This window comes from Diuraphis noxia, unplaced genomic scaffold (genome assembly GCF_037042655.1).
Source record: "Diuraphis noxia isolate RWA-SAM2 unplaced genomic scaffold, SU_Dnox_SAM2 contig0005, whole genome shotgun sequence".
Lineage (NCBI taxonomy): Eukaryota > Metazoa > Arthropoda > Insecta > Hemiptera > Aphididae > Diuraphis > Diuraphis noxia.
This window is the reverse complement of record NW_028301715.1, coordinates 32,891,502-32,903,947: the sequence shown is the minus strand read 5'-3', so window position 1 is coordinate 32,903,947 and position 12,446 is coordinate 32,891,502. Positions and strand designations below refer to the sequence as shown.

The following is a 12,446-nucleotide window of genomic DNA, read 5'->3' as shown; positions in this document are numbered from 1 at the left end:
CATATAAGACGGTAATCTCCTTACAGCGGAACATAACAAAAGTTCCGTATATCCTATATTATACCGAATAATTAAGTCTCGGACAAACGGAAACGCATTTATAACAAAAAACCTAGTTGGGACTCAATAGGTCCATGTTTTGATGATATGCGATTAAAACTTATGGGCTAATTCGTTTGGTTTATTTACTTAATTGTATTACATGTATTAAGACGTATAGTCAGTAGTGACATATTATAAATGTATAGACACATTAACCTTGTCATAATTATAGTAAGCGTAATACATTCTGGTGATTAATAAGGTGCCACGTACCACTAGATCGTCTCGAACACAACGTGACAATATTATTTATGTGGCGATTGTAAACTGTGCTTAAGGTACAGGTAAATCTAAAATAATGCATGTAGTTTTTATCAAAATTAAAAAAATGTAATGTAATCTGCGCCCGAGAAAACTTTTAAAATTTAATAAGTATATTTTTGGGAAATTAAACCAAATTAATTACTAATATAAAATTACAATCTTTAATTTGTTACATCCATATAATATAAATAATTAATAGAATTAAATTAAATTAAAAATTAAAAAGATACATATAATTTTAAAAAGTACATTATTAGTACAAACAAAAATATATTTTTGATACATATTCATCAATTGGAATTACATTTTGTTTCGTTACGGTTTTTTTATTTTTTTTTTTTGTTTTAGAATTTTGGTATTTAAAGGCTTCATTTGTACTATTTATCGTGACTTCACTTATTAAAGTGCATACGATATGTACTAGCAGACCTGTGCCGGATGTAGTGATAATTATCAGTTGTCGAATTATTGCGATAAATACTCGATTACGTATTGGTATTTTTGGACAAAAATAAAATTTCTAAGATATAATTGAAAAAGTACACATTATTGTGACTTTAAGTTAACTTAAAAAGTATTTGAATACTTTTACTCAAGTACTTTACAAGACTGACTTTAACAAGTCAAAAGTTTTATATATTTTACAAACGGGAGACAGCTTAAGTTATACTTTTTTAACATGGATATTAACAAATAAATAACAATTTGGGTGGAGTTTATATTATGCCTTTTTAACTTACGTGCGCAATTTACGTACGCCCCCAAGAATGACTTTGTTATATAATTACTGTAATACAAGCCTAAAAAATAGCTGGCAAGTAGATATCTCAAAAAAAAAATTCAACATTTTGAAAGTCTTATTGTGTTTGGAAAATCGTTATTTAAACTTTTTGTGAGTATTTCAAATATCTATTAAGGTATTAGTTTTTGAGTTATAACAAAAAATTAAATTGGTTTTGCCAAAAAATGGTTTAGCAGAAAAATTTCTGTTTTTTCTTAATTTTTTTTTAATCCCCTCAAATTATCAACTAGGTTCACTTTCTTAACCTAAGCTGTCAGTTTTTGTGACGCAGACTATAAGTGGCAACCCAAAAAACGTAGTTATCTAGAAAACAATGGGTTTCAGGTATTTCTGTTAAGACATGTGTTTTAATAGCTTTACAATGCATATGATTTATATAATGAATCAGAAGACGAAAATCTGTATAGCTATAACTATAAGTATATTTGCACTTTTATTTGTTATTACTGTCAAGTGCTTTTTGATATCATAGGCATATATGTTGGTAAATTTATGTATAATATAAACATATTAAGTTTAAAATTTTTAGATATTTAAAATAAGTTATAATTACTTAATTGACATAAATTTATTTAAACATTAAAATGTAGGTAAATGTGACAATCTAAAATACTAAAAATACCTGAAATTCTAAAACATAAATTTACGACCATGCAGAACATGTTTAATGTAATTTTTTTTTCTTAAATGAATATAATATTATTCCTTATCAAGTTTAAGTTATCTATAACATAGTACAAATATCAATTCTATTTTGGCACCAATGTTAAATTTAAACAAAAATTTGAATTGTTGAATACATACTGCCTTGTAAAAACAATAATTACTCGGAACTTGGAAGCTGTAATTACGGATCATTTTTTTATTCTAACAACCTCAGTGTTTGGAAAAATCGAGTTTCAGAAGGAGCAAATTCCATTTTAAGGAACTTTGAATTTATTTATTTTCATAAAAAAAAATGACAAAGAAGAAGCTAGTTTATTTTTTCGAAGAAAAAGAATATTTATTTTTTATTTATACAGTTATCGACTTATCGAGTATTGGCATTAATTGTTAAGACTTATAGCCACTTTATTAATATAAACCCGTGCACATCGTAGCCCCAGAGACGGATTTACACAATTGCCGCCCCTAGACAAATTTTTTTTTGCCACCCCATTACGACTTAGTAAAAAAACAAAATAGCGAAATATGTAATCTATGGTTAGTATTTAAATAATAGATAATATACGTTCCGGCAGTCGTTCGATTATTTACTTGGACGTTTATTGTTAAGTATTATAAAATAATGAAGAAATTATATTAACAAGAATATTATGTTATATAAATATTAAACATTTTCATTTTCCATCCTTCAAAGTAATCACCGTACATAAGAAAATCAAAAAGAAACCTAGAGTATATTTTCAATAAAATATTGGCCTAAAATTGCCGCCCCTAAAAATTTGCCGCCCTAGGCAACTGCCTACTTTGCCTGACGCTAAATCCGCCACTGCGGAGCCCGTTAAAAATTCTATCTCTTTTATGGTTCATATTGTGTGTTAAATTCATTTCATGTGATGATGCTATCAGTATATTTTTATACATAATTATAGATAGTGGTTAAAATATATTATAATCTTACAACGATATTAAATTCCGTATATCATTATGTAATTTTCTTCGTTTTTTCAATATAATGTTGACAATTTAAATATTCAATTCAATGATATTGAGGCATAACACTTTCTAACCTACCGTATCTTCTGCCCATATGTCTAATAAAATGCTATACCAAATTTTGTCGCAATCGGTCCAGCTGTTTAAGAATGTATATAGGACTAACAGATAAATATATATATATATAACCATCACTAATAACACAGAACAATAATAACCGTCACTAAAGCAACCATTTATAAGTAAACAAAAATGTCCATCCTAAAAATAAGTCCAGCTGCTCTCGAGAGCACTTGTTTGTTTAAATGGTTGCCTTTGACAACCAAAACATATAAATATTATTTATTTTATTTTTTACTAGGCAGATGGCGCCACTTTAATTTAATCACACCCTCATCATATTTCTCAACCCGATAACTTTCTAAAATTTTTCATACCTAAGATTCTTCTCCTGGCAATTTATTACGACCCAAACAAAAAAAAGAGTGAGCGAAATCGGTTCAGCCATTCTCAATTGATGAATTGTTATACATTTTTGTCTCCATTTTTATATAATATATAGATTATGGAAATCGATTTCGTCGATTCAGCGAAAAATAGCATAAGCATTGAACAATAAAATAATTTGTTATACGGGTTAGGACTTGAGACTTGGGAGCATTATTTGTAAATATATTTCAACTTTGTGGTGACACATTATAATGGTAACTATGGACGAAATTTAATGTAAACTGTAAAGACACCTTCCATTATTTGCACCTATTTTTTTTTCCGTTTGAAGCTAAAAAAGGAACTGTTATTTTCTAAAATAACGACAAAGGAACGACTTCTTATTTTGTTTAAGGAACAAAGAATAAAGAAATAAGTTACCTTATTTTATAAAAGAGAACTATAGGAACAAAACAATGATCCACTACTTATAGTTGTAACTATAAGAGAGTCGAGAAATAATTTTCAAAGATGACCCTAATATTTAAAGAAAATTACCATGATGATATGTTGTTTTAATGTCTTTTATATTTGAAAACATCTAAATCACATGTGATCAATCAATAAAGTAGCAACATTATATCCATAGATATATTTAACAACTAACCACTAGGTATAGTCTTCTTATTCTTATCATATTCGAAGTCAACTGCCGTTTGCCAAGCAGCCAATATTTTTTCATAAATATTTACATTGATACATATATATATATACGTAGGTATTTAGGTATAAAATATATAAATATATTGTAAACATTGTCTGCTCAGTGTGGCAGCTAACTTCAATCGAAATTTTATACGAAATACGAAGACGGTTATAATATAATTTATGATTATAACACGTCGACACAATAAGTATCTACATAGATCACAATAATAATAAGTATTGCACAACTTGTATAGTAATAATAATATGATAATATACTATTTAGAATAGAATATAATGATGTTAAATGCAGCATTTTTTAAACACGCAAACAAATCGTATAAACTCGTATAAACTCGTATAAAAACATAATAATAATTACAAAAATAAAATAGTTATAATACTAATGACAATATTAACTAGAAAAAATAAAATATATAATATAGGTACATATAGGTTTAAAAAATATATATATAAATATTGAATCAATAACATAAACTTTAAAAAATATGTAAAAACGAAAATAATTACAATATACATAAAAAAATATATATACACTATAATGCACTATATTATCATAAAAATATCGAAATATTAAATATTCGTTATTTTGAGTCCATTGAAGTCTTTTTGGTGGCCGTTATAAATGATTTCATTTTGTTTATACACTTGTTGACGAAGTTTTTCTTCTTTATGCTGTCACTGACGGACGCCGAGACGCTACAACTGTCCTCGGCGTCTTCTTCGCATGTGTCCAGATACTCTTCCAAACTTTTTGCCTTTTTCATTTGAGCCTGCACCTGTAATCGCGAATCCGGTTGGGCAGTGGTCTCTAGTAGATCTTCCACGCTTTTGGCTCGTTTACGACTCTTTCCACAACCATTTGGACTCATTGGTGGCCTCCAAGCAGGTAGTCTCGAACACTTCCGGTATCTGTGCAAACAATAGATATTGTATTAATTACATCAATTCGAGACGATCACAGCAAATAGTTAATCAAATACAATTCACACACACACACACAACGCATTCATCAGAATTCCAGGTGCTATAGAGGATTATGTTAAGAAGTAAAAGAACTATCGACAAACATTATAACTACTCCAAACAATATAATAATAATAATAAGATTATAACTACATACTTATATGTGAGTATAATACACAATTACCCAACAAGGGTAATAATCCACGTCATGCAATAAGTTCAACATTTTTTGATTTCAGAATAGAGTCATTCAACCATTTCGTTATTGAATATAAAAACCAAAGTGAAGTTAATGAATTGTGTTTAAAGAAGCAAAATCCAATCCATTATTTTAGGAGTACGATTTATTAATTTTCTTATGGGTTATATTTGGTTATATTAATTTCTTTCATAAAAATAACATTTTTTTTTTATTTGATTCCTTTCGTCATGACGCGTGATTGATGATAAAATATGGCAATTATTCCCAATCCTCACACTATTAAAATTTAATAAACTGATAATAAAATCCGAAAATAAAAATATGCTCTTCAACTAGTTCGACTAAAATAAATATACGTAGAGGTCTGTATTATACATTAATAATTAAGTCTTGATTTTAGAAAGTAGCATACGCCGTCTAAATAGCATTAATTTGAGAGAAGTACCAACCAATATTATAATGTCATCAAATTTATTTATAATAATATCTTGTAAATTTTTTTATACTAAAAAAAGTCATGTTGTAAATACCGAAACCTCAAATATGTATATTTCAAAGAACCCGTGGAACCTTTTTTTTTTTGCATATTTTTCGCTATATGTCCGGGAGTAGGCCCGAAGGCCTAGTTCGGACGCCTATTTTGCAGAATTTCTAATTGGGCGCCCGTAAGTTTCGTCCATGCCCGGGTGGGGGGGGGGGGGATGGCGGCTTCTCTCTCCAGACACCGTGACTGCCCGAAGAGAGGTGCCGCCCGTGACCGAGGTTCAAACCGGCGACGGTGCGCGTCGCAGCCGACACCTTACAACGCTTAACCACTCCGTCCCCGTGGAACCTTCATCAAAGTTTAAGTGCCCAGTTCGTTGCTACCCACTTACCGTGAAGCATTGGAGGCCGCTGCAGGACGGACGACAACAACAAGCGGACGGACACAAAACGTAGCAAGCGGTTCGGGCGGGAAAGCAAAACATCGGCCACTTTCCCATACCTGGAAGTGTTCCCCGCTAGTCAATCCTTGTTACCGGTCAGGTCGCCGCGTTCACTGTCGTTTGACTGAGTCCGCTGATACGTTGGCGGTGACCTGCCCACGGTCATCGGTGTGTTCGGCGCCGACGGGTCGCTCTTGATGGTGGACGGGCCGATGCCACCGCCGCCGGACCGGTTCAGCGACAATCCCGAACTGGCGCCGTCCCGGATCCCGTTCAGCTCGCCCCGCATGAACCGCTCCACCTTCTCCACGCAAGCGTCCTGGTAATCGTGTATCCACCTCACGCCGTTGAACTTCCACACGTTTTGCATGTCTTCCGGCAAGGTTTCCGGTTCGGGCCACGCAAAGTTGTCCATGATCGGAATGATATTGCATTGGTCCTGAATAGCAGCCACGATTTCCTGTAAAACGACATCACATGATTATAGTGACTGTTGAACGTGCAGCCCCCGTCTATGAACATTGTGACACTATATTATTATTATTTGACACGTGAATAAAAACGATCAAGGTTTGGATTTTGGAACGGAAAAGATTACGGATTACGGAAAAAAATTATGGAAAAAGAACAATAAAATACAAATTAATAAATTACGGCTGTTTGTTAACGTTACCTTGTGCACCCAGTCTTTACATTCGTTATCGCCGATACACCTGTCCAACGACTTTGGCGTCAATACTAATATGAAGTTTTTCGCCTGCTTGATGCTTTGCAACAGGTTGTTGTCGAACTTGCCAGCTTCCAGACGTTCTACGTCGATGAACACTGAGTATCCTCGAAGTTGCAGGTGTACTTTGAGCAAACTAAAAATAAAATCATTCATTAATATCCATATTATCCTGCCGTTTTCCTAAGACCACGTGACATGATATTCAAAATATGTGTATTATATTCACGTTTGAATTCGCATTAAATTGGAGAAATACAATAGACTTACCTTGCCAGTTGAGATCCAGTCGATCGTCTGTAACTGATAAAAACATCCAAGTTTTTGTTCATGTTTTCTTCGAAAGAGGACGTTTCCATTAGCGTCTCCATGTCTGTTAATAATAAAAAGCAACAATATTTGTAAGCACGTTCAATTTTAGATTTGTTACAATTACAACGTTTACCTCTTATCGAGTCTAGTATTCTATACCGATGAATGCTGTTTGATATTCCACACTCTTGTACTAGCTGTTCTTCTGATAAAAATCTAAAACATAAAATATTTTTAATTGAGTTTGCTATTTAAAAAACAAACGACGTAATAAGTAACAAATTGTCAGTATTTTCTAGAGTATTTTTTTCTTTTTATTGAGTTTTTATAGAATTGAACATAGGTACTTAAAAACAAAAACAATTAATAATCATATTTATCATTCAAGGCGATTGTTAAATAGCTTACCTGATGGAGTCTCTATCAACGCCAGCATTCAACATGGAATAAGTGTAAACGGAAAATTCCGAACCTATAGACTGGAGGAACGAATTCAGATTTGTCGTGTCTCTGCTACTGTAGTCCGCCAATCGTTTCAAATTGTGTATTTCCCTCATAAACCTGGAAACAACAGATAGAATTATATTATTAAAGTGAACTTAAAATTTATCTAGAATCAAGTAACCAGTATTTTCTTTATAATTATATTTATGATAAGTGCGATAAGTTATTTTATAGATCATATAACAATAGTTGGAATATTTCGATAAATTTAATAAATACTTAAATGTGAATCATCTCCATATTACAATTTTTTTACTAACGATCTATTATAAAATACATTTTTTTTTTAGTTTAATAATTGGTGTTACAAATTTTCTAAGTTCTGTCGATATATATCAAAACTAAAACTTTAGTTTTAATACCTATGTACAATTATAAGTAGGTGCATTTAGCCATATATGATATTCAAGTATTTTTTTTTTAATTTCAGATATCTTAGTCATTATTATTGGTGTATTGACATTTACCACCGAGTCTACAAGATTTACCTATGTTAAAAGGTATTTAGCTATATACATACGTATTACCTTGTACTTAATCGAATACCCGCGATAGGTAGATACAAGATATTATGTATAATATACATGTAATTGTCTTAATTATATTAGGTATAAATTTAAAATTTATAAAAATGTTGGATAATTCGCATGCAAAAGATTTTTATGGAAGTTGCTTATTTTATTATACCTATGTCTGTATATCTAGCTATGCGATATACCAACCTTCTTCGCATGATTCCGTTGTGTATTCCTATATCATCCCTAAGATTTTGCTCGGTCAACTGCAACAGTAAATCACCATCTACTCGGCTTTCCACGAAGTTTTTGGAGCACTCGCTGAACCCGATTTGTCTGACCCATTCTCGGACGTCCTCCGGTGACCATAATGGTACTTTTTGGCTGAGCTTGTGCGGTACCTCCTCGCCGATCAGCCGCAATGCTTGGGCGGCGAACTTTGATGCTATTGCGTTGGGGCAACTGGCTACCTTCTTCAGTGGTTCGACGGCGTTGATCACGCTGAATATACTGGTCTTGCCCTGTTGTTTCTTGATGCCGGCTTCCATGCAGAAGTGGAAGGCGGCCAAGTTGCACGCTTCCTCTCGGATTGAACTCAACACCGGAACCAACCTTTCCAGCCAATGGTGGCTCTGGCCGTGAGCGTGAGCCAGGTTAGATTTGGCGAACTCTGACGGTGTGTGGGTGGTGACGAACGGGTCGATCAGGTCCAGGGTTTCGGACTTGAGGACGGCCGCTTCGATTTCTTTGTTTGCCACCAAAACGGCTATGGCCAAGAATGCGTAATACTTTATGTTGTCGTCCGTGTTGAACGCCAACGTGAACAACCACGTGGGTACGTTGAGTTTGATCATCAACTCTTGGTTCTCAGCCCCTCCATATAGCGACAGATTGGCTAGAGCACCGGCACAGTGTCTCAGGGTTTCGATGTCTCGTCTGCGGCATTCATACAGCAATACGTCCAAGCCACCGAGTTTGATGACATCGCTGCATGTCATTTCACTGTGTTTAAACAGATGCTCAAGAATTCCTAAAGCATATTCATACTTTGTTAGATAAATAAAAATATTATTTAGATGCTAATATTGACTAAAAACATTCGAAACGAAATATAAAAAATTGAATAAAAATTAAAAATATATTTAATAATTTTTATCGAAGTAGCGTAAGACAACTATATCATAATATACTTAAGAACGCATCTTAAGAATTAACTTTTGTAAATACTAATTTAATTTTCAATTTATATTTTATCGATAACAATATTTTTGAATTGCATTATATTAATTCAATCCACAATAATATTTTAGTTTTGATATTTCGTTTGGAATGTCCAAACTATATTTTCTTTTACAATATGAATTCCCTGGCTCGAGAATATTTGACTTCAGACGGAATTCAAATTGAAAAATTAAAAAAATTGAAATTGAAACGAAAAACACTAGGTGGGTCTGATTGATGAATGAAAAATGTTACTTACCGGTACTGACTTTAGATTGATCGGCCGAGCTCACTTGACTCTTGTAAGCGCACACCACGTGTACGACCTTTTCCAGCCCATTTTCCACTACGTAAGAGCGATTTTCTGTGGTCAGACATTGTTCCAGTAACCTGGCACTGGAGAACTGAAGTTTTTGGTCTTTGGACACGCAATTGTTGATCAACAAATCCATTCCACCGCAGTCCCGGAATGTGTTACACAACGCATATCCGAGCTCGTAAGTCGGCACGGCCCACGCCTTGCAAATCATATCGAACATTTTGTTAAGCATTATCGGTCCTTTGGTGTCGGCGTACTTTCCGCTCATCAGTCCCTTGACGGCATTCTCCAAGTACAGTGAATACTTTTTAATAGCGTTTTCCACGTCTTGAGTGTTGGCGATCTCTCGCATCTGGTCTAGGTCATCGAAATTCGTGTTTAATAGATCGTCGACACTTCTGATCACATGCGTCGATGGGGGTGACGAACCACTGCCGCCAGACGAAGATCCGTTGTGCGATGACTAGAAATTTAATTAGAATCGAATTACTAACACTGCACAAAATATCAATAAGTAGGTATAGGCAGTGAAATAATGAAACAAAATTTATACGAATCAAATATAAAACTGATCAATTATAAAAAAAAAATTATTACTTGTGAAGTGGCAGATGACACGGCTTTTGAACTTGTGCAAATGCCTTTTTTAGTGAACGTAAAATTCGATTGTGATGACTGAGCAATATGTTTTTCTTGGTTAAACATTCCTGAGGACGTTATTGTCTGTCTTTGTTGTTGTGCGCTCGTAGCTTTCTAGAAATAATAATTTACGATTAGTGAAACTATTATAGCAATTATATATTATAGTATAGTGTATATATCAATATTTTATATTTTTGAAAATGTTATAATAATCATATAGAATATTTCAATAACTAAACATTTTATTACTACATTTTATTTACTCTTAAACCATATAATCATACTATTGCGTTTATCCATTTCTTGATAACCAAAGAAAATTTAAAATATAATATAACGTATGTTTTTCACCTTATACGAAATTAATATAGATACTATATCTTTTGTATTCTATTTAAACGATAAACCTATATTCCTAATTTAAAATCAAATTGGTTCAGGAGATAAAAATATCAATAATAATATTATTACGTCACTTAATAATTTTAATCACAACTTTGCGCAATAATACTGTAGGTAGATAGCAAGTTATAATTACAATGTTAAAAGCGTATCGATTAAAACACGTACATTCGAACATCCTTTTATTATCGCTTTTTATAATTTTCAGATCAACGTGGCCAATATATACAGATGCGAATAATATCATATTTACATAATTTATGCACAGTAGTATTGTGTGCATTTTTGATGCGACTACACCTGCGCATTGAATTGTAGTATAATATAGTTCTTCCTTTTTTTTACTAGACGTTTTTAAAATATTAAAACGTGAAAAGTTGCAGAACTCGAATTAAATATAAATATAAATAAAGCCGTTAAATATAAATTAAAACTTTCAAATTTGGGCGTGATTCCGTCTACTATTAAAAAAATACAATGTGGTAACTATTATATTATATCCAAAATTCAAAAATAATAATTAGTTGATTTTTTTTGGTTCAATAATTATTTAAAATAATATAATTATATCAGATTTATAACAAATAATAAGACCCTGAACAATTTATAAATAGAAAAACTATCGTAAGTACTATAATAAATAATAATATGTTATACATTTTATAACAAATCTTCTTGTAGCAATTTCGTATGAGATTTTGACTATGATATATATAGTTGCTAAAGTTTGAAAAATTATGCATTATTTTTTTTTCAGTGGCCCTATCTCAATTTCAATACATTTTAAAATAATATATTTATTAAAAAACAGTCTTATAACCAATGTAAAATCCCACTAAACATTTATAATATTTTTGTAAATTATTCAAATTATTCGAACTATCCCAACTTCAATATCGCTGAGCTCACAACTCCGAGGTATAATAATAGATGGCGTAAAGCCGACGTGTATGCGTTCAAAGCCATTGTGCGTCACGTCGTCAGTATAGGGTTTTTTTTCTAACCGTTTCGGCGGCATACACGCGTAGTCTTTTTTTCAATTAAAAAAAAATAAATAAATTTTACTTTAAACCATCTGATATTATGAGACAACAACTCACAGGCTATCATTTTCAGTAGCATCCATTTGAAATTTCAGCCACTACCTCAACTGCGCAAAATTAATTACTGAATTCGAATTTGACGAATCACTCGTATATAAATGAATGCTCCTATATCTCCTATCGGTTATCGTATACTTGTCCTAGGTGGCGCCGTATGATCGATGACATTATATTATATCGATGTCAGATATCGAACAGGTCTTAAAAAACCGGCGATAACGATAAGAACAATGTTCGATCTGATTTCGCAAATATTGTAATGTGTGCGAGAGAGATAAATCCGTAAATCGTCACACAACGTTACTAGTCATCAGAATAGTATACACCTACTAACTGTATAAACATTTTAAACAAAAAATAAGCAGATAAATATATACGAAATTATTCGATTAACAATAGCGTGTATAATAAGTAATCCACTCTATGTTTTACGTATTTTAATATCGATGAACACCACGAACACGTGACGCCAAGCGGTCGATGATCGATAATACTTAATAGCATTAATTGATTTCCGATTTGTATTTTTTTTTCGATTTCGAATTTATGGCGGCTGTCAAACGATCAATACTAATCCTGCTAATCGTTATAATTTACTATTTCGCTTGTCATGGCAAACAATATA

General features: G+C 32.2%; 1 protein-coding gene across 3 annotated transcripts in view; it reads right to left on the bottom strand.

The window, feature by feature from the left end:
• Positions 1-4,752: 4,752 nt before the first annotated feature.
• The window catches only part of LOC107168872 (sterile alpha and armadillo motif), a 38,225-nt gene continuing 30,531 nt past the window's right edge, over positions 4,753-12,446 (bottom strand). For 2 of the 3 annotated variants that reach the window (XR_016191888.1, XR_016191889.1), the window contains exons 4-12: positions 10,272-10,427; positions 9,615-10,137; positions 8,342-9,164; positions 7,524-7,676; positions 7,249-7,331; positions 7,074-7,176; positions 6,750-6,939; positions 6,026-6,536; positions 4,753-4,894 (exon numbers count right to left, since the gene is read on the bottom strand). Coding sequence is in view for 1 of the 3 variants with exons in the window: in XM_089228387.1 (XP_089084513.1) it covers positions 6,156-6,536; positions 6,750-6,939; positions 7,074-7,176; positions 7,249-7,331; positions 7,524-7,676; positions 8,342-9,164; positions 9,615-10,137; positions 10,272-10,427 (2,412 nt within the window). In the remaining 2 variants the exon portion in view is untranslated. The remainder of the gene's footprint in view (positions 4,895-6,025; positions 6,537-6,749; positions 6,940-7,073; positions 7,177-7,248; positions 7,332-7,523; positions 7,677-8,341; positions 9,165-9,614; positions 10,138-10,271; positions 10,428-12,446) is intronic. The other variant, XM_089228387.1, reaches the window with a different exon arrangement.